Source organism: Salvelinus namaycush, chromosome 6, assembly GCF_016432855.1.
Source record: "Salvelinus namaycush isolate Seneca chromosome 6, SaNama_1.0, whole genome shotgun sequence".
Taxonomy (NCBI): domain Eukaryota; kingdom Metazoa; phylum Chordata; class Actinopteri; order Salmoniformes; family Salmonidae; genus Salvelinus; species Salvelinus namaycush.
The window spans coordinates 23564781-23587615 of NC_052312.1; the positions used below are offsets into that span (position 1 = coordinate 23564781).

A 22835-nucleotide genomic window follows, 5' to 3' on the forward strand; every position below is an offset into this window, starting at 1 on the left:
CTGCATACTGGACCCAATTCCAACTAAACTACTGAAAGAGCTGCTTCCTGTGCTTGGCCCTCCTATGTTGAACATAATAAACGGCTACCTATCCACCGGATGTGTACCAAACTCACTAAAAGTGACAGCAATAAAGCCTTGCTTGAAAAAGCCAAACCTTGACCCAGAAAAATTAAAATAAATAACTAATCGGCCTATATCGAATCTCCCATTCCTGAAGACTAACAATGCATACGAAACGCTTCAGTCTGGTTTTAGACCCCATCATAGCACTGAGACTGCACTCGTGAAGGTGGTAAATTACCTTTTAATGGCATCAGACCAAGGCTCTGCATCTGTCCTCATGCTCCTAGACCTTAGTGCTGCTTTTGATACCATCGATCACCACAATTATTTTGGAGAGATTGGAAACCCAAATTGGTCTACACGGACAAGTTCTGGCCTGGTTTAGATCTTATCTGTTGGAAAGATATCAGTTTGTCTCTGTGAATGGTTTGTCCTCTGACAAATCAACTGTAAATTTCGGTGTTCCTCAAGGTTCCGTTTTAGGACCACTATTGTTTTCACTATATATTTTACCTCTTGGTGATGTCATTCGGAAACATAATGTTAACTTTCACTGCTATGCAGACAATACACAGCTGTACATTTCGATGAAACATGGTGAAGCCACAAAATTGCTCTTCCTGGAAGCCTGTATTTCAGACATAAGGAAGTGGATGGCGGCAAATGTTTTACTTTTAAACTCGGACAAAACAGAGATGCTAGTTTTAGGTACCAAGAAATAAAGAGATCTTCTGTGACATCTAACAATTTATCTTGATGGTTGTACAGTCGTCTCAAATAAAACTGTGAAGGACCTCGCCGTTACTTTGGACCCTGATCTCTCTTTTGACGAACATATCAAGGCTGTTTCAAGGACAGATTTTTTTCCATCTACGTAACATTGCAAAAATCAGAAACCTTTTGTCCAAAAATGATGCAGAAAAATATATCCATGCTTTTGTCACTTCTAAATTAGACTACTGCAATTCTCTACTTTCCGGCTACCCGGATAAAGCACTAAATAAACTTCAGTTAGTGCAAAATACGGCTGCTAGAATCTTGACTAGAACCAAAACATTGTATCATATTACTCCAGTGCTAGCCTCTCTACACTGGCTTCCTGTTAAGGCTAGGGCTGAATTCAAGGTTTTACTGCTAACCAACAAAGCATTACATGGGCTTGCTCCTACCCATCTTTCCGATTTGGTCCTGCCGTACATACCTACACGTAAGCTACGGTCACAAGACACAGGCCTCCTTATTGTCCCTAGAATTTCTAAGCAAACAGCTGGAGGTAGGGCTTTCTCCTATAGAGATCCATTTTTATGGAACGGTCTGCCTACCCATGTGAGAGACGCAGACTCGGTCTCGACCTTTAAGTCTTTATTGAAGACTCATCTCTTCAGTAGGTCCTATGATTGAGTGTAGTCTGGCCCAGGGGGGTGATGGTGAACGGAAAGGCACTGGAGCGACGAACCACCCTTGCTGTCTCTGCCTTGCCGGTTCCCCTCTCTCCACTGTGATTCTCTGCCTCTAACCCATTTTATGGGGGCTGAGTCACTAGCTTACTGGTGCTCTTCCATGCCATCCCTAGGAGGGGTGCGTCACTTGAGTGGGTTGAGTCTCTGACATGATCTTCCTGTCCGGGTTGGCGCCCCCCTCGGGTTTGTGCCGTGGGGGAGATCTTTGTGGGCTATACTCTGCCTTGTCTCAGGGTAGTAAGTTGGTGGTTGAAGGTATCCCTCTAGTGGGGGGGGTTATATCCTGCCTGGTTGGCCCTGTCCGGGGGTATAGTCGGACGGGGCCACAGTGTCCCCCGACCCCTCCTGTCTCAGCCTCCAGTAATTATGCTGCAATAGTTTGTGTCCAGGGGCTAGGGTCAGTCTTATATCTGGAGTATTTCTTCTGTTTTATCCGGTGTCCTGTGTGAATTTAAGTAAGCTCCTTCTAATTCTCTTTCTTTCTCTCTCTTCTAGGACCATGCCTCAGGACTACCTGGCCTGATGACTCATTGCTGTCCCCAGTCCACCTGGTCGTGCTGCTGCTCCAGTTTCAACGGTTCTGCCTGCAGCTATGGAACTCTGACCTGTTCACCGGACATGCTACCTTGTCCCAGACCTGCTGTTTTTGACTCTCTCTCTACCGCACCTGCTGTCTCTAACTCTGAATGATCGGCTATGAAAAGTCAACTGATATTTACTCCTGAGGTGCTGACCTGTTGCACCCTCGACAACCACTGTGATTATTATTATTTGACCCTGCTGGTCATCTATGAACGTTTGAACATCTTGGCCATGTTCTGTTATAATCTCCACCCAGCACATCCAGAAGAGGACTGGCCACCCCTCAGAGCCTGGTTCCTCTCTAGGTTTCTTCCTGCCTTTCTAAGGAGTTTTTCCTAGCCACCGTGCTCCTACATTTGCATTGCTTGCTGTTTGGGGTTTTAGGCTGGGTTTCTGTATAACACTTTGTGACATCAGCTGATGTAAAAAGGGCTTGAAAAATACATTTGATTGCTTGACTGGTTCGAAAACAACTTGTAGGCTCTGTCTCAGTTATTATTTCCTTGATTCCTTGCATCCTCTCTCCTTATTTCCTTCTCAAAACCCATTGGAGAAGAAGGTCCGAGAGGGACCTTAGGCCTTCTCACCAATACGGTTGAGAAGGTGGAGACAAATTCAGATAGAGCCGTAGCCATACACAGGTGAGTGAGTGTGTGTACCTACCTGTTTGGTCATCTGCCAGACACAGTCTATGAACTGTACAAAGATAGGAGACCTATCCTGGTCTGCATGGTTCTTATCCCCGTGTCCTATCCTCTACACATACACAGACAGAGAAACAATATGGCGTGTTATCAGCTTCCTGTCACTGTAGTTTGTACTTTTTTGTCATTTACATGCTGTAAGACAGAGGTGATATCTATGCAATCACACAGTCATAACATTGCAGACAGTATAGGTGCCGTTAACAGGGAAGTTGGTACAGCTGGAACAGCTGGTACATCACATGGAGTGACAATTGCAGCCCTGGGACTGATTTATACAAGAGTGAGGGCACATATACGTTTCTAGAAATAATGAGTTATATAGAAAGAAATAAAACTCTGAACATGGACAGCACAGAGCCTGGTTTTCCTGATCAGAAATGGGATTAAATGTCTACAAGGAGAACAAAAAGCCTTTGTCTGACTTACAGAGGCAAACTTGTGTCCGAAGCTGATCCACTCCTTCTCCAGCAGCACCTGAATGAATTAATAAATTTATATTTATACATCTAGTTGCCTCATCAATTTGAGTACAACAATTCATACATACCTGGAATCCATTGAGTGTGTGATAGTGGCTGTCCCCTGTTCTTCCCTTACCTCTTCCTCCCTCCATCCATCCCTCCTACTCACCTGAAAGCCCCTGAGGGTGCTGTAGTGGCTGTCCCCTCTTCATCACTTACCCTTTCTCTTGCTCCCACCCTCCCTCTCCCCTTCTCTCCCATCCTTCTTACTCACCTGGAAGCCCCTGAGGGTGCGGTAGTGGCTGTCCAGCATCAGCATGGCCAGAGAGGTGAGCTGGGCTGTCCGATCCCACCCATCACTACAGTGGACCACCACAGAGTTACCCCCCGATATCTTATCTGCTACCTGGATGGCTCCGGAGAGGACGAGCTGGAGAGAGGAGAGTAAGAGAGCGAGAGAAAGAACAAGAGAGTTAAAGTCACTACAGTGGACCACCACACTGTTACCCCCACTGATCTTTTCTGCTACATGGATGGCTCCCAATTACACCAGCTAGAGAAGAGAGGGGTGTTAAGGTGTGTGTGTGCCAGGGTTGGGCTCAATTCTAATTGAAGGCAGTCAATTCAGGAAGCAAACTGAAATTCCAATTCAATGATTGACAAAGACTTCTCGATAAACTGAAAGGGAGAAGTCATTTATTTTTTATTCAAATCACTTCCTGAATTGACTGACTTCAATTCGAATTGAGCCCAACCCTGGTGTGTGCACATCCCTACCTTGATGTGTTCTAGCCAGTGTGTAGACTCCAGACTAGACAGCCAGTGTGACTCCTCTACATTGGGATAGACGATGTCCTTTAGCTTCTTCAGTGACTCTCTCATGACGTGGATGTTGTGTATGTCCAGAAACACCAGCTCAGCGTTCTGATAAGTATCGTCACCTTCGTAACCCCCACCCGTGGCCTATAGGGATGGAATAGAGGTCAGAGGTCACGGGTTAAGGTTAGAGAGTGATGTCATCATTCATGGACAAAAAAAAAAAGAAATCTATTTTATTTAACCGTTATGTTTGAATACTGAAAAAAATAAGGGCCATTTTGAGAACTTAAGAAGCATCAGGTAATGCTGGAATGTCTACCAATGGCATGTCCGTCTTTTTGTTCGAAATTACACTGGTCATTCTAAACATTTATAAAGTATTTATAAAGTATAAATAGGCCTCATCTAAAGCGAGGGCTTGCAAAAAGATTTCACTAATGATTAGTAAATGGCTTAAGGACCTACAGTTCTGCAAAAAATTAAGAGACCACTGCAAAATGATCAGTTTCTCCGGTTTTACTATTTATAGGTATGTGTTTGGGTAAAATTTACATTTTTGTTTTATTCTATAAACTACTGACAACATTTCTCCCAAATTCCAAATAAAAAAAATGTCATTTAGAGAATTTATTTGCAGAAAATGACAACTGGTCAAAATAAGAAACAAAAAATGCAGTGTTGTCAGACCTCGAATAATACAAAGAAAATATTTCACAGTGGGTGCGAGACACTGTGGCTCGTAGGCCTCTCCAGGTCTCACACCCACTGTGAAATTTGGTGGAGGATTGGTGATGATCTGGGGGTGCTTCAGCAAGGCTGGAATCGGGCAGATTTGTCTTTGTGAAGGACGCATGAATCAATCCACGTACAAGGTTGTCCTGGAAGAAAAACTGCTCTGACAATGTTGGTTTTGGTTTTTCCAGCAGGACAATGCTCCATGCCACACAGCCAGGTCAATCAAGGTGTGGATGGAGGACCACCAGATCAAGACCCTGTCATGGCCAGCCCAATCTCCAGACCTGAACACCATTGAAAACCTCTGGAATGTGATCAACAGGAAGATGGATGGTCACAAGCCATCAAACAAAGCTGAGCTGCTTGAAGGTATGCGCCAGGAGTGGCATAAAGTCACCCAACATCAATGTGAAAGACTGGTGGAGAGCATGCCAAGACGCATGAAAGCTGTGATTGAAAATCAGGGTTATTCCACCAAATATTGATTTCTGAACTTAAAACATTAGTATTGTGTTGTTTAAAAATATGAACTAATTTTCTTTGCATTTTTCAAGGTCTGAAAACATGGCATCTTTTTTGTTATTTTGACCAGTTCTGCAAATAAATGCTCTAAATGACAATATTTTATTTGGAATTTGGGAGAAATTTTGTCAGTTTATATAATAAAACAAAAATGTTAATTTTACCCAAACACATACATGTAAAACCAGAGAAACTGATAATTTTGCAGTGGTTTCAATTTTTTCCAGAGCTGTATATTCAAAATCTTAGAAAAGATCTTAGGAATCATAACATACTTTAAAAGTTGTTTATAAATGTGAATAAATTGTTTACTAATATTTACAAATATTAGTGGTCGAGGAGGTGCGCAGACAGGAGGAGACTGCAAGAAGTGCAAAGGCTGTCTCTCTTGCTAAACAAGGGCAATGGACGCGGTGGGAAGGCCTGGAGAGGAGAAAGATCAACTGGAGTGAGCTTTGGCAAATGGAGGCAAGCAACATCAGCTTCATCATAAGAGCTGTTTATGATGTGCTTCCATCACCAAAAAACCTACATCAATGGTATGGCGAGGACCTGACCTGCCCCCTCTGCCCAGCTCCAGCGACTCTCAGGCATATAATGACAGGTTGCAAGACCAGCCTCTCACAAGGCCGCTACACCTGGAGGCACAATCAGGTCCTCAAGAGCCTGGCTGCAGCACTTGAGACCAAGAGGAGTGCAACCAATTCATTACCTCCAAAAACAAGCAATCCCGTCAAAACAACAACATTCATCCGGGAGGGACAGAAAAGGCCCAAGCATCCTCCTACAAAGCCAGAAACTGGACACCTAGGCATGGCCCGGGACTGGAAGATGCTTGTCGATATTGGCCAGCAACTCATTTTTCCACCTGAGATTGCTTCTACCAACCTTAGGCCAGACATGGTACTCTGGTCCCCTTCACGAAAGGCTGTGTACATCATAGAGCTCACAGTCCCGTGGGAAAACTCTGTTGAAGAGGCCTACGAGCGTAAGAAACTGCGTTACACAGAGTTGGCAGCAGACGCAACTCAGCGTGGCTGGAATGCAAAAGTCTGGCCAGTTGAAGTGGGATGCAGAGGATTCGTGGCTTTTTCCACCATCAGGTTGCTGAAAGAACTTGGAATCCATGGACAGGCTCTGCGGCAGACCGTCAGAGCAGTTTCTCAAGCAGCTGAAAGAGGCAGCCAGTGGATCTGGATCAAACGGAAGGACCCTTGCTGGGCTATAATTTCATGACCCCCCACCCCCACCTGAGAACCCAATTCAGATCCCTCCAACTTGAGGAGGGCATATGAGGTATGCGGTCAGCTGTAGGGCTGGCTCAGGGAAGAGGACGCCCCTGCCTTGCATAGTCCCGTGGGAAATCTTAATTGGGCATGGGACACAAGCTAAGGCTTGATCACCCTTTAGCTGGCCACCTTTGATGAGGGTGTTTAGTGATTAAAGGCCGAAACACCCACTGATTCGAAGGCACACTACTGAGGATGTGTCCCAAAATTGACATCTTAACCCAGTCTAAGAAATAAACCTCCCATGCCACTCTGTCAACATCACGGCAAATCTCATGTGAGTGCATACCATCTATTGGCACAATGGACAGTTTTAACATCTCGTCCCGTGTTTTATGATTCTACAAATGTGGAAGTAAGGATTATTAAATTAATAAACTATGTACTAATCCATTATAAATGCCTTATTCAAAGATGTTAATATAAAGTGCTACCCATTCCTTCCTTGAGGTTATTCAAACAGGGTCATTAGTAAATGCTTTGGGCTTTTGATCAGTCATTGACACACACACTGCGGGCACAATGTGCAGAGGGCAGCTAGCTGTTAAAAGCCTATCACTTGGGTGTCAGATATTTTGGGATTATCCTCATAGATTCCATATCAGTAGAGTCCAAACACACTCACACACAGTGTAGTTGTTTTGTCCTCTTAGCTTATAAACACTAGCTCCTCGGTACTGACACCAGTAAACAATGTAGGAGACTACTAGCAAGGCCCTACAGTAGACAACAAGAGAACACAACATTCTATGTGGATGTCTAAAAGACACCATAGCCAACACACCTCCTTCCAAAACATTGCACCATATCACTCTGTCTCTATGTAGCAAAGCTTTGCTGTGACGTAGGAGCTCACATAAAGAAAACTCAATACCAAAGATTCCTCGCTAGCTTGCCTGTACATGTAAATAAAAAAGGGTGGAATTGTCCCTATTTGATCCATTGACCCCATTGTGACCTTTCAGTGACCTTTGTCCCCTGACCTTGTTGGCAACGGCGTTGACGCTGGGCCGTGCGTCGTAGATTGTGAGCTTGGCAGTGCCGTTGGCCTCCCGGATCACGTCCAGGTAGCGCTCGTCGTCCTTGTTCCTCTTCCCAGACATCCCCACCAGGGGCTGGGAGCAGCGGCAGATAACGGCCTGGTTCTCACGGTGGATCCAGGATAGGACCTAGAGAAAGAGGAGAAAGAAAGACGCAGTGTGAGAGAGAGGAGAGAAAGAAAGACGCAGTGTTAGAGCGAGCGAGAGAGAGGGTTAGGTAAGTGGGGAGGTGGGAGACGGAGGGGTGTGGGAGAGGGAGGGGGGTTGGGTGGGAGGAAGTAAGATAGATAGAACACAGGGATATGATAGAGGGATAAAGAGATGGAGGAAAAGAAAGAAGGAAAGCGGGATAAGGTGAATAGAGAGGGCAGGAAGAGTGTGAGGATAGGATGAGGAAATGGGGATTTACCGGTATGCGTCCTCTCGACCTGAAGGTAGACACTTTCCTCAGGTCTTCCTCTGTAGCTTTGAAGGGAACCACCAGTATAGTGGGGTAGGTGTCACACAGCTCATAATTGTCATTGATGAACGTGATACGCCACTTGTCAGTGGGTAAGCCCTGGGGACCGGGGTAGACAAACAGCCAATCAGAGAAGAGATTGCAGGTTGTGACTCGGAGGCATTATTGGTGAAGTGGCATCAGTGATGTAGTACTGTCTACATCACTGATGCCAGGATAAGGACAGTATTTAAAAACAGACTAAGTACAGGTAACTGCCAAAATAAAGAAACACCAACACAAAGTGTCTTAGGATGTTGGCCAACTACTAGGCTTGGGCAGTATACCGTATATTCCGTATACAGGGGTATTTGGAAAAAGCCGCGGGATGGTTTTTCAATACAGTCAATACAGTTCCAAAAATTTATTTGACATTTTTTAATACATTTGAATATTTGTAGCTACTTTTTAAGTAAATACCTGCAGACAACTTGTGCAATACGTTAGGAGATAAAGAACATTGCGTTCTTCATTTCACCTGTCACATTATTATGTAGCTTATGGTAGTTCCAAGTCACGTGGTGTTTGTTTATAAGCACACAACAACAAGAGACCAGAGTCACTCACTGTCGTGTAGCATGCACCAGGTGATCTAAATACCGTATGAAATTCACAACTAAATGTTTGCCAGCTAGATATCTTATAACTATTAAGTTAACTGTCTAAAATGTGCTAAATTCTCTGCAGTTGTGCATTTGGTTTGCTAATTTAGTAGCTAGTTAGCCATCCAGCTAAGTGGTTAGCTTCTTCCAAAAACAATCATGCATTCGCTTGGTAACAGCAGATAATTCCCTCCTGGATCAAGAGCCTTGCTGGCTAATATTTGTTTGGGGGTTCAGCAAACTGTGAGTAGCATTTTTGAGTTACTTGTATACCTGTACAGTTTAGTTCAGAAACTACAAAATGTTCGTTAGCATTTAGTTAGCATTCTCTATGAGGATGCCTTAGTACTTGTTAGCATTTTGTTAGCATTCTGGTAAGGGCTTTTTTTGGGGGGGGCTTTGAATATGAGTACTTTTTAAATAAATACCTGCAGTCAACTTGTGCCCTAGATTATAGATAAAGCAGATTGCGTTTACCATTTCGTCGTTAGATTATTTTTCATTATGAAGCTTTTTCATTATGAAGCTTACTGTTACTAGCTTCCGAAAACAGCGGTTTGAGACAGTCGTGTATGTTTGTTTACAAAGAACAATGCGCAAAATCAAATCAAATTTTATTTGTCACATACACATGGTTAGCAGATGTTAATGCGTGTAGCGAAATGCTTGTGCTTCTAGTTCCGACAATGCAGTAATAACCAACGAGTAATCTAACCTAACAATTCCACAACTACTACCTTATACACACAAGTGTAAAGGGATAAAGAATATGTACATAAAGATATATGAATGAGTGTTGGTACAGAACGGCATAGGCAAGATGCAGTAGATGTTATCGAGTACAGTATATACATATGAGATGAGTAATGTAGGGTATGTAAACATAAAAGTGCATAGTTTAAAGTGGATAGTGATACATGTATTACATAAAGATGGCAAGATGCAGTAGATGATATAGAGTACAGTATATACATATACATTATATTAAGTGGCATTGTTTAAAGTGGCTAGTGATACAGTTTTTATCAATTTCCATCAATTTCCATTATTAAAGTGAGCTGGAGTTGAGTCAGTATGTTGGCAGCAGCCACTCGATGTTAGTGGTGGCTGTTTAACAGTCTGATGGCCTTGAGATAGAAGCTGTTTTTCAGTCTCTCGGCCCCTGCTTTGATGCACCTGTACTGACCTCGCCTTCTGGATGATAGCGAGGTGAACAGGCAGTGGCTCGGGTGGTTGTTGTCCTTGATGATCTTTATGGCCTTCCTGTGACATCGGGTGGTGTAGGTGTCCTGGAGGGCAGGTAGTTTGCACCCAGTGATGCGTTGTGCAGACCTCACTACCCTCTGGAGAGCCTTACGGTTGTGGGCGGAGCAGTTGCCGTACCAGGCGGTGATACAGCCCGACAGGATGCTCTCGATTGTGCATCTGTAAAAGTTTGTGAGTGCTTTTGGTGACAAGCCGAATTTCTTCAGCCTCCTGAGGTTGAAGAGGCGCTCCTGCGTCTTCTTCACAACGCTGTCTGTGTGGGTGGACAAAATCAGTTTGTCCGTGATGTGTACGCCAAGGAACTTAAAACTTGGGAGCTTTGTGAGGTGAGTCACTCCTGCTGCACAACTTAAGTGAGGTGATTAAGTTACACTTGTATGAAATTCACTACTAATGTTTGCCAGCTATATATTTTATAACTATTAAGTTAACTACCTAAGATTTCCCAAATAAATTCTCACCAGCTGGGTTTTTCTGTTAGCAAAGTGACTAACGTTAGCTTGCAAGATCACGCTTCTTGGTAACAGCAACAGAGAGGATCCCCTCCTGGATTGAGATCCCTGCTGCCTAATATTTGTTTTGTGCATGCTGAAAACTGCATTTTGAGATACTTGCATAACATTATGAGCTGGGTCTTCTGTCCTAGTAGTAAATGTTTGCATACACTCATTAGCATTTACCTAGCATCTGCTATGACAATTCCTTAGTACTTGTTAGCATTTGGGGCTTTTTATTTATTTTTACGTTTACCGTATATCACGGGATGGCACATGGTATGAAGGTATAGAAATCTGGTTACCGCCCCCAAGCCAGAACAGCTTCAATGCACCTTGGCATAGGATTCTACAAGTGTCTGGAACTCTTGGAGGGATGCAACACCCTTCTTCCACAAGAAATTCCATCATCTGGTATTTTGTTGACGGTGGTGGAAAATTCTGTCTCGGGAGCCGCTCCAGAATCTCCCATAAGTGTTCAATTGGGTTGAGATATGGTGACTGAGAGGGCCATGTTATAAGGTTTACATCGTTTTCATGCTCATCAAACCACTTGTACCCTGTGGATGGCGGCATTGTTATCCAATGAGGGCATAGCCTTGGTAAACAAAATATATATTTTTATAACATGATTCTAAGCACGATGTGATGTTAATTGCTATATTAAGTCAGGACCCACACTTGTGTGGAAGCACATGCTTTCAATATACTTCGTATCCCTCATTTACTCAAGTGTTTCCATTATTTTGTCAGTTACATGTAAGTGACTGAGTTAAAAGCTGTGACATTGGATCTGGCCCAATAGACACATAAAACCTAGAAGACTTATCATAGCAATGTAATGACACATTTAATAAGACAATGATAAGGCTTACCTGCCGCCTGAACTCTTCCATGGGTTTGTAGACACTCCAGCCATTCTCTTCATATTTCTCCTGACTTAGGTACGCAAACAGAAACTGAGGGAGAGAGAGAGAATGTGATTGACTTGTCATTACTGAGGTTTTATTTGTCATGCAAAAATCATGGGAGAGTTTCGCTAAGTAAACTGCTCTCTGTGAGTGATTGTTTGACTCTACTCTAATGATGTGCGAAGACAAATAACAGGCCACCTCAAACTGACAAACTCTAATAAAGCACTTGTCTTGTACAATTATAGTTGTTAAACAGTTATTAAAAGTGGTAATGATATCAGGTGAGACTAAATAAAAAAGGTCGAAGGAAAAAAGGTGTGTACGTACCAGGCCATGGGATAGTGGAAAGGCGTATCTAAAGAGTATATCGAAGATGTCTCTTCTGCTGTGGCCCTCTTGCTTCAGCGCAAACCTCAGGTTCCTCATGTCCTGTTGGGAGACACACACACAACACACAAAATGCTGTCAGTACAAAATAAATAGTTGTAGTCTTTGATGTTGTAACTTCCTGATCCAACACTGGAATTAACGTCTCTGAGCACAATGTCAAAAATAAATAAAATTGTGTTTCATTCCGATTATATCTGACAGACTAGGACTGAACCATTGTGTATAAAAGAGGGGTGTCAGGGCCATGATGAAGTATCTTACCTTGCAGGTGATGTCCAGCCCGTATGAGTTCTCCCCCCGACTGGAGGCTCCGCCCATCTTCTCCACCCGGCCAATGGCACCCAGCGGAACGTTCAGGGTCACCGACGGGTCCTGTGATGTCACAAGAAATAAAAACACGTGATTGGTCCTGCTGGGATTCCAGTTGTATCACAACAGAACACGCCATAAATTGATGATTGGTGCTGCAGTGGTTGAACTGAAATCATACTTGATATTGGTATTGAGAGGGCACAAACCATATAATTATGTAATGCACTAAACTCTTGAATATGCTTTATGTAGCCAATATTTAATATGCAAGACAGGGCAGACTTATTAAGTAAACCCTTAGTAAAGCATAGGCCCATGTAGCAGGCACTTATTCTAAATCACGTGCATCAGTTCATAGTCACCAGAGTATGTGCGTGTGTGTAGAAGTAGTATGAAGTCAGCATATTGTTAAAGTGTTGTCATATGTTGTATTACAGACAGTGGAATATGCGTTCCAAATGGCTCCCTACTCCATATCTAGTGCACTACTTTGACCAGAGCCATATGGGACCTATGGGTTAAAAATAGTGCACTACATAGGGAATAGGGTTCCATTTGGGACGTAGACTGGAGTAAAGAGCATTACTGCTGCAGTAGTGTCCCTGTAGACTGTTATAACCTACTCCATCACTGACACACACTCAATTACACACACGCACATGCACACAGACTCACACAGACACGGCTGCACGAGCACGCACACACACACACCACTCTCCCTGACTGATGATCTCCGATAGAGCCAACCTTGGGACCTCCACGTCTGCTCCATCTATCATTCTCTAACCATCCCTCTTCTCTCTTGTTCTCCTCCCTCCATCAACAATGCCCCCATACCTCTCCATGGATTACAACTAACAGAAACTGAAAACAATTCTGCAAGTGCCCACGAAACTGTGCCAAACATTGGTGGTGCCAGGAGAGAGGGAGGAGGAAAGAGTGAGAGAGAGAGGGATGAAAAAGCAAGAGAGGGGGATATGGGATTCCCCACTTTTTGTTGTGTTGGAGATTAACATCTTGTCTAAAACAGGAAGAATAAAAGTGAAAATACCAGAGAGACTGGATTACACTTAGAGGCACAATATTGCTTTATTTAAGAGAGTGTGTTTATATCCATATCCAAATAACCTGGACAGTGCCAAGTCACACACAACTACACACAGACAGCAATAGCAGACACGCACATTATTGTAACGCTTGACTAAGGACCTCTTCTCACTACGAGAGATTGCCTACAGTAAAAATCATAATAGCAGAGAAATGTTTTTGAAACAGCTGAAATGTATAATCATGTTCCTTATTATTAGAGACATGTTACATTTCGTTTTTACCTGAAATTGCAGTAAAAGCCGGATAATCTGAAATTGACGTAGCTTTAAAGTAATCTCAAAACTCCATTTATTCCATTGCAAAAGCAAGCAGGAAAGCAAGCAGCAACTCCCCAGTGAATTAACAACTTTGTCACAATTAGCTTTTTTCCATGTAGGCCTACCTATTTGCATGATATTGATGAAATGAAGCATGGCTTGTTCTAAGCCTGGCTGAAAATCAATCTAGCTAGCTATTGTTCAGCTAACGTTGGCAGACATAAACATTCAGCTAACTAATGTTAGGCAACTAAGCTAGCAAGTTACTATTTTACATTTTGCAGGATGAAATCTTTTGAGATGCACCATCTCATTTTTAAGTGTCCAAATAAATAATTTAAAAAACATTTCTAAATAACAAGAATAATATGGCAACTACTGTCTAATAATTGAGACAAAAAGTTGAAAAAACTACTAAATAGGCCTACATCTAAAACTGCTGCAATTACTAATACAACTAATAAAACTAAGTACCTAAAATATATATATTTTTTTGCAACTGCACATGAAGAAACTTTTAAATTACTTGAAATGTTCCTCATTGACTGACCTTCATGTTTTAAAGTAATGGACTGTCGTTTCTCTTTGCTTATTTGAGCTGTTCTATGAAGTTGGTATTTTACTAAATAGGGCCATCTTCTGTATACCTTGTCACAACACAACTGATTGGCTCAAACGAAGAAAGAAAGAAATTCCACAAATGAACTTAACAAGGCACACCTGTTCATTGAAATGCATTCCAGGTGACTACCTCATGAAGCTGGTTGAGAGAATGCCAAGAGTATGCAAAGCTGTCATCAAGGCAAAGGGAGGCTACTTTGAAAAATCTCAAATATAAAATATGATTTGTTTAACACTTTTTTTGGTTACTACACGATTCCATGTGTTATTTAATAGTTTTGATGTCTTCCCTATTATTCTACAATGTAGAAAATAGTAAAAAATAAAGAAAAACCCTGGAATGAGTAGGTGTGTCCAAACTTTTGAATGGTACTGTATGTCACTTAAAATAATGTTGGACCTTCTGTTAAAATGACACTACTTTAAATGAACAATAAGGCCATGCTCTACCTTCAACATGACAATGTTGTCATTGAACCAGTATTATTTGTGACCGACCGCCTTGATTCGGTCTTAAGTAGCAAAATTTGATATTGTGTTTTTTACATTGGATAAAAGCTGACAGACAAAGCTACATTTGAGGAACAATGGGAAAGTAATTCTGCTTTAAAAGTTAATAAACTTGTAACCCCACTTTTGAGAAAATAGCAATTTAATGTTTTGGTATCTACTGGAGAGCTCTTTGTCTACACCCATTCAGCATCGTTCACACCCTCTTAAGCTTTAGCACCACCCATCTCTTTAAGGGTTGATCTGAGCGTTCTGTCCTGACAACAACAGTCAAACACCCAAGCTAACTGGCAAACATTGTTAAGACATGTTGCTAGCTAGCTAGGTAAACAATGAACCATAATCCCAACTCATGACATTATTACCCTGCTTGAATCTGCAGGTAACTAACTAACTAACTAACTAACTAACTAACTAACCAGCAAGCTAGCTAACATTAGGCTATAACTAGCAAAGCAAATGGCTCTGAGATAAGAATAATAAAATTACACACATTATTAGCTAGCGAGCCAGCCAGCTAACATTAGCTAGCTAGCTAACAGTACACGAACTTAAAATGAAAAAGACTTTGTCAAAAATAGAAACGTGTAATATCTGAAAATATAGCTAGTTAGACTATCTTACCTGTATACATCATGGATGGACGCTTCTCCCTGACACAGATGCTATGGCTGCCCTTAGTTTGAAGTGTTAATCAAGAGACAGGTGTTTTCTCCATCTATCATGCTCTAATTCCACTGATTTCAACAAGCCGCGTTAAACAGGATTACCTACACATACTGACCAGCTCAAATAGACAGAAGCGTGCGATATGGCAGACCAATCCGACTCATCTCTCGGCACGTACAGCCCACCCATTAACTCAGCCAATCATGACTAGCGGGAAGGTTGCTGCCTTTTTCTGTGGCTAAACCAACTAGGCCCGTAATTGAACAATTGTATTTGTATTTACAGATGGCATACAAGTCTGTTATTAAGGCACATTAAAAAGTGCACATGTTCCAGAAGGGATTTCAGCCAAAAAAAAAACATTTGAAAAGAAAATAAGTACACATTCAAATGGCTCTCCAGTGAAGTAGTGACCCGAGACATAAACTAGCTTCCTGAAACGTGTCACATTTAGTCCTTTATTACAACTATTGCATATTTTCTTGCTTTTATCCCATTTCCTCTAAAGGGGTAAGGCGCAGGGGAAGGGGGCTGCTTTTTGGAAGTGGTGTGGAAAAGTTGGCGAGCTGCGGACACCCTATCAGTTCCTGTATTGGCCATCAGAGCTACAGCTTCCAATGCTACAAGGAAGTGCACAATGAAGCACCTGTGCATGCAGCAATGTGTTGAGGTTGTGAAAAGTCCTGACAGGGACATCAGACTGGCCGTGAAGAAGGAGCCCTCTGACCCTGTAGAGACATTTTCATGGTTGCTCACATAGTTGGAGTCAAAGAGACCTGAGATCCCAAGGACTGTCCTATAGTGTAAGAGAATTGGGGATAAATCTGTGCATCCAGCAAGAGCAGAGGACACAATGGAAAACAGGTTTTTGGACATGTACCACTCAGCCACCCAAGCACATAAAACTGCACATCATCGCAGCCTTGAAAGAAGACTAATCTAAGAGTTGTGATGGCTAGGCTACTTCAGCATTGGGAATGGGGGTAGACTTTAAGGGTGTCCAACATGTAGTCAACTATGGACCACCTCAAGACGTCCAGTCTTAATTGCAGGCATATGGAAGAGCGGGGAGTGCCTTCAAAGTATTCAGACCTCTGCTTTTTCTACATTTAAAAAATATCTAAAATTGATAAAAAATAATTCCTCTAATTTACACACAATACCCATAATTACAAAATAAATAGGTTTTTAGATTTTTTTGAATGATTAAAAAATAAAACAAATAACTTATTTACAAGTATTCAGACAGGATTGTGTCGAGGCACAGATCTGGGGAAGATACCAAAAAATGTCAGCAGCATTGACGGTCCCCAAGAACACAGTGGCCTCCATCATTCTTAAATGGAAGAAGTTTGGAACCGTCAAGACTCTTCCTTGAGCTGGCCACCCGGCCAAACTGAGCAATCGGGGGAGAAGGGCCTTGGTCAGGGAGGTGACCAAGAACCCGATGGTCACTCTGACAAAGCTCTAGAGTTCTTCTGTAGAGATGGGAGAACATTCCAGAAGGACAACCATCTCTGCACCACTCCACCAAATCAGGCCTTTATGGTAAAGTGGCCAGACGGAAGCCACTCCTCAGTAAAAGGCACACAGCCTGCTTGGAGTTTGCCAAAAGGCACCTAAAGGACTCTCAGACCATGAGACCATGAATGAGTGGCCTGAATGCAAAGCGTCATGTCTGGAAGAAACCTGGCATGGTGTTGACAACATCATTTTGTGGTGATGTTTTTCAGCGCCAGGGATTGGGAGACTTTTATTTTATCTTTATTTAACTAGGCAAGTCAGTTAAGAACAAATTCTTATTTTCAATGACGGCCTAGGAACAGTGGGTTAACTGCCTTGTTCAGGGGCAGAACGACAGATTTGTACATTGTCAGCTCGGGGATTCGATCTTGCAACCTTTCGGTTACTAGTCCAACGCTCTAACCACCAGGCTACGCTGCCGCCCCAAGACTAGTCAAGATCGAGGCAAAGATTAACGAAGCAAAGTACAGAGATCCTTGATGAAAACCTGCTCCAGAGCACTCAGGACCTCAGACTGGGGTGAAGGTTCACCTTCCAACAGGACAACAACCCTAAGTACACAGCCAAGACAAAACAGGAGTGGCTTCGGAAGAAGTCTCAATGTCCTTCAGTGGTCCAGCCAGAGCCCGGACTTGAACCTGATCGAACATCTCTGGAGAGACCATTGAATAGCTGTGCAGCAACACTCCCCAACCAATCTGACAGAGATTGAGAGGATCTCTAGAGAAGAATGGGAGAAACTACCCAAATACAGCTGTGCCAAGCTTTTTATTTAACCAGGCAAGTCAGTTAAGAACAAATTCTTATTTACAATGATGGCCTACACCGGCCAAACCTGGACGACGCTGGGCCAATTGTGCGCCGCCCTTTGGGACTCCCAATCACGGCCGGTTGTGATTGTGGCTTGTAGCGTCATACCCAAGAAGACTCAAGGTAATCGCTGCTAAAGGTGCTTCAACAAAATGAATGCGTAAAGGGCCTGAATACTTATGTAAATGTGTTATTTCAGTTTGTGAAAAAAATAATATATATATTAAAAATAAACTATTTTGTAGATTGATGGGGGGGGGGGGGGGGGGAATAATAATAATACATTTTACAATAAGGCTGTAACGTAACAAAATGTGGAAAAAGTAAAGGGGTCTGAATACTTTCCGAATGCACTGTATCCTGTAACATGGAAGACAGCTTGTCGGAGTTTCAAATAGTACAAGCTGCAGGCGGGTGAAACTGTTCCAGCTCTTTTATGATGTCACGCAACCAGTATCACCCAAACATGACCGCTGTAACAATTGTGCTACCTCATGCAACTGCAATGATGTATGTGAGGGCAATTCAAGTCCTTGGGAGAGGCATGCTGGACAACAATTACAACCAAGACATAGGCTGGTGATTGAAGAGCATAGGTAATACCCGAGAGAGAAATTACATGACCTTGCACTTGAGATGGCACACACAGGTGTTCATGGGAGTCTCGGTTTATTACACATCAGCCAATGAGGGTAACCCTGACAAAATCATAAACAACATTCTGAGCACAATTGCCTTATGTTTCTCAGTTGAGGAAATGTTTCTGCTCTGCCCATTACTGACATAAGACATGCAATATCCCTAGTGTTTATCATCAGAGGTTTTTGGAGACGAGAAACACTTAAGTGATTATGATTCAGTGTTGGGACAACGTAAGTCTTTTGCAAACATGACTGTCTATACATTGGGAATTTTTTCATGCTGTGTTGATTAATATTGTAGGCATGCTCATATATACTTAACACTTCAAAAGACTTAGGGTATGTAGTCTAGGATATTATTGTTGTGGAAACCATTGAGCTCTGTGGAATAGTAGAACGTATGCCATACACACTGTAAATAAATACTTTTGCTTAAATATTTGTTCTAATACCCATTTTGAGTTATTTAGAGTATATAGTGGGCAAAGATGTGAACCGTCACCCATAGTTACTTGTTCATAAAGTGCATTTTTTTATCTCCCTTTTCTCCATCACTTGACTTCAATACATCATCCATATTTGAAAACATTAATGCTCGGTGGATTGTATGACTATTGTAAATGAACTTTTAGTTGCCTTTATTTGATGAAATAAGTAACTAATTGTACTACTATCAACTTTACACAACTTTCCAAGTATAAAAAGTGTACACTTTCCCCTCTAGAGTTGGCATAGAGAATTGATAAAAGGCTAGGCTATAGCATTTGTGATACTGCTCTTGCATTAGTGTACACATCACAGCCCAAAAAACATCTTCCTATTTAAAGTGTAAGACAGCAACAACAGGAAGAATGTTAACAGTACATAATATTGTAAGTAAAATACATTATACCAATAAAATGGTAAAGAAAATGTACATACAATACCTTCAGAAAGTATTCACACCCCTTTACTTTTTTCACATTTTGTTGTGTTACAGAAAAAAGGCGCATTATGCAGACCATTTCCTGGTTTCAAAAATTCTAAATCGTTTGCCTAATTTCAGTATGTGACAAAACCAGCAGTCATTGAATCATTGTACCATCTAAACCGCTGTGAAATATATATATATATATATATTTATTTTTCTCCCCAATTTAGTGGTATCCAATTATTAGTAGCTACTGTCTTGTCTCATCGCTACAACTCCCGTACGGGCTCGGGAGAGACTAAGGTCGAGAGCCATGTGTCCTCCGAAACACAACCCAGCCATGCGTCGCCCCATGGACCTCCCGGTCGCGGCCGGCTGCGACAGAGCCTGGGCTCAAACCCAGAGTCTCTGGTGGCACAGCTAGCACTGCATCGCAGCCTTAGTCCACTGCGCCACCCGGGAGGCCCTTGCTGTGAAATATCTTTGAAGCTGGTGTACAAAACCGAAGTAAAAGACAAAAAAAACTAAACCTAAGAACAGGAAGCATAGAAATAGTGCACATAGAACAGCTCTGCTTCTTCAACTTGTTTTCAATGTGAATGATACATTTATAACTCACATTTCTATGTGAATTTGGTCAGGTCGCCCAAAAAGTTATTGCAGCAATACCCCATAATGTCAAAGTGGAATTTTGTTTGTAGAACATTTTAGAAATGTATTAAAAATGAAAAGCTGAAATGTCTTGAGTCAATAAGTATTCGACCCCTTTGTTATGGCAAGCCTAAAGAAGTTCAGGAGTAAAAATGTGCTTAAATTGCATAATAAGCTGCATGGACTCAGTCTGTGTTCAATAATAGTGGTTAACATGATTTTTGAACGACTACACCATCTCTGTACCCTACACATACAGCGAATTGTAAGGTTCGTCAGGACAATCACCTAAAACACAAGGCCAAACATACACTGGAGTTGAAGATAACATTGAATGTTCCTGAGTAGCATAGTTACAGTTTTGACTTAAATCTTCTTGGAAAAATCTATGGCAAGACTTGAACATGGCAGTCTAGCAATGATCAACAAACAACTTGGCAGAGCTTGAAGAATTTTTTAAGTAAATGGGCAAATATTGTACAATCCAGGTTTGCAAAGCTCTTAGAAACTTACCCAGAAAGACTCACAGCTGTAATCGCTGCCAAAGGTGCTTGTACAAAGTATTGACTGAGGGGTGTGAATGCTTATGTAAATTAGATATTTCTGTATCTCATTTTCAAATAAAATAAATTAGCAAACGTTTATAAATACATGGTTTCACTTTGCCATAATGGGGTATTGTGTGTAGATGGATGAGAAAAAATATATTTTGAATCCATTTTAAATTCAGGTTGTAACACAACAAAATGCGGAATAAGTCAAGGAGTATGAATACTTTCTGAAGGCTCTGTATAATATTTTCTCTTTAAATAATTACACAAATAAATGCACCGAAGAATGTAACGGTATAAAAGTAAATACAGGTTGAGTCTACATTGTCATTGGTTTCAGTACTACATCTTCTTTCCTCTTTCCTACATTACTTCTCTAATTGTGGCGTTTAAGATTATTTCTATTCTAGGGTCTCAACACTGCAGCTGAAATCAACTGTCAATGTTTGTGCCTCTGCCTGCGTGCCAAATGAGCAGACAGTTGGTTCTTCTCACAGTGTAAGCTCAGTTTGTGGTTGTTGATCCACAACTATAGTTCCTCATAGTCCAATTTGTGCAACAGCTATATTTGGAAGTTCCGGAAGCTTGGGTAAATAAAACCTGCCAGGTGTCAAAGCAAACAAATTCTGATAAAGAAGCACACTTACTATATGGTCGATGTCCTCAGATCTACTTGAGATTGAGTGCTTTCCACACTCTGGCTTCAGCTCACGGTCTTTATCAAATCGATACATGAGGTCTGTCTGCTCTCCAATGGTCCTGCTGACTTTCTGTGCAATGTCAAACTTGGCACGGGCCCGTTGATGTTGCATGAGGTCTTTTGTGTGGCACACATGGGGTTCGCAGTTCAAGTCTAACGCTATGTTGTTTTCTGATCCACCACCTGTATTCACTGTGCGGTTCCACCGGAGTCTCCGAGACACACTGGGGCTTTATGAGGCTAGATCAAACTGCCGTTTCAGACCCTCCAGGCTGTTTTTTCTTCTCTTGGCTTGCCTAAAATGCAGCGTTTTGAATTTCCACAGCCTGCAGGTTCTCTCCATCACCCTCATGTATAGAATGTATACACACAGGCCACTGTGATAAATGAAAAAAGTGTATCAACTGCATTGTCTGTGTTTTTTAGATCTGGCTTCAATTTTAGCTTGATTATAGACAACTGATATCTTGTGTTCTTTTTGCTGATGGTGACTCAGTTCTTTCTGACTTCGGGAAGGCCGGATGGCTAAAGCCATGATAGTGACAGGTCAGCATCTGTGGTTGTTTGTCCTGCGTTTTGGCTTTTCTCCACTAAGCTGGCGGTGGAAACCTGTGTCATCGTTCATGACATAGGTGTCTACTATGGTAAACATCTGAGCATCAAACCACTTGTGTTTTTCAGTGGCAGATGTTTGAAATCTTCTGGTGGACTATGTCTGTGTAGTGTCCTGCGCTGAAGCCATGCTAAAGCAATTGAGCGTAGCTGTGATGACGGAGGCATCTGTTCCATCTTTTAAAAAATCCCGAACATGGCCTGTAATTGTCTCCAACTGTACTTTGAGTCACATTTCTTCTGTTCACCATGTTCCTTAATTGGTTCAAAGTTCCCATTTCTCCATTGGACGTTGTCTTGTAGAGGTCGGTAAAGTTGATTGCGCAGTGGAAGTCCGTAAAAGGCAGGCAGTAGGTCTTCGACTTTGTCCATGGGTTCAAGGGCATTTTTCAAACGTCCAATTGCTGCATTTGTATTTTGTTTTGTCCACTGATCACCTGTTAACGTCAACTTCCCATACGGGGTTTGAGTGTTCTTGCCATCTACTTCAATGGAAGAATAAGGGACATAACGTTCATTAAGTAGATTGATCGTCCTCATGTCTTTTGAACGCATTTCATTTTCATCCAGTAGCCCTAAAGGAATTAAATCTGATTTCCTTGCCATTACATCTGAGTAATTGTGAGGTATGTGCCATTTAACAGACTTGTAGTGCTCAAATTATGGTAACTGTCTCACAACGACACGTCCCACAAACTCTTAGAATTCAATCTTGAGATATTGTTTGTCGTCAGTGTTTGGAACAAATGTGGATATAGGAAATTGAAGGACTTATATGGAGACCTGTTGTGGAAGGTGATCTACACCAACACGTTTCTGAGACGCGAACATTTTGATCCAGTGGTAGACTTTAAAAAAATATATATTCTAGTCAAATGATGCAAGGTTAAATGACGCTGCTGTCAAATGTGTCTATTGTAAGTTGATATGGATTTGTCTGTGCATAGGCCTAGAAAAGGAGCACAGAAACATGTTAATAAAAATAATGCTTATTCCCTAGAATTCCCAATATCAACTGAATGTAGCTGTATATTACAACCAAAAAGATAGTTCATTGAGAGGGTCTCTCCTCGGAACCAGGCGATGGGATGTCAGGAAGAGCTTCGATCCC

The 22835-nt window shown here is 42.0% G+C and overlaps 1 protein-coding gene across 2 annotated transcripts in view; it reads right to left on the minus strand.

The window, feature by feature from the left end:
- Positions 1-22835, minus strand: part of LOC120049804 (myotubularin-like) — a 61867-nt gene that overhangs the window by 13381 nt on the left and 25651 nt on the right. For both annotated transcript variants that reach the window (XM_038996243.1, XM_038996242.1), the window contains 9 exons: positions 12108-12218; positions 11784-11885; positions 11418-11501; positions 8091-8240; positions 7625-7810; positions 4054-4239; positions 3551-3706; positions 3242-3289; positions 2772-2864 (listed from right to left, as the gene is read on the minus strand). In XM_038996243.1, the coding sequence (XP_038852171.1) occupies positions 2772-2864; positions 3242-3289; positions 3551-3706; positions 4054-4239; positions 7625-7810; positions 8091-8240; positions 11418-11501; positions 11784-11885; positions 12108-12164 (1062 nt within the window). In that variant the 5' untranslated portion in view covers positions 12165-12218. The remainder of the gene's footprint in view (positions 1-2771; positions 2865-3241; positions 3290-3550; positions 3707-4053; positions 4240-7624; positions 7811-8090; positions 8241-11417; positions 11502-11783; positions 11886-12107; positions 12219-22835) is intronic.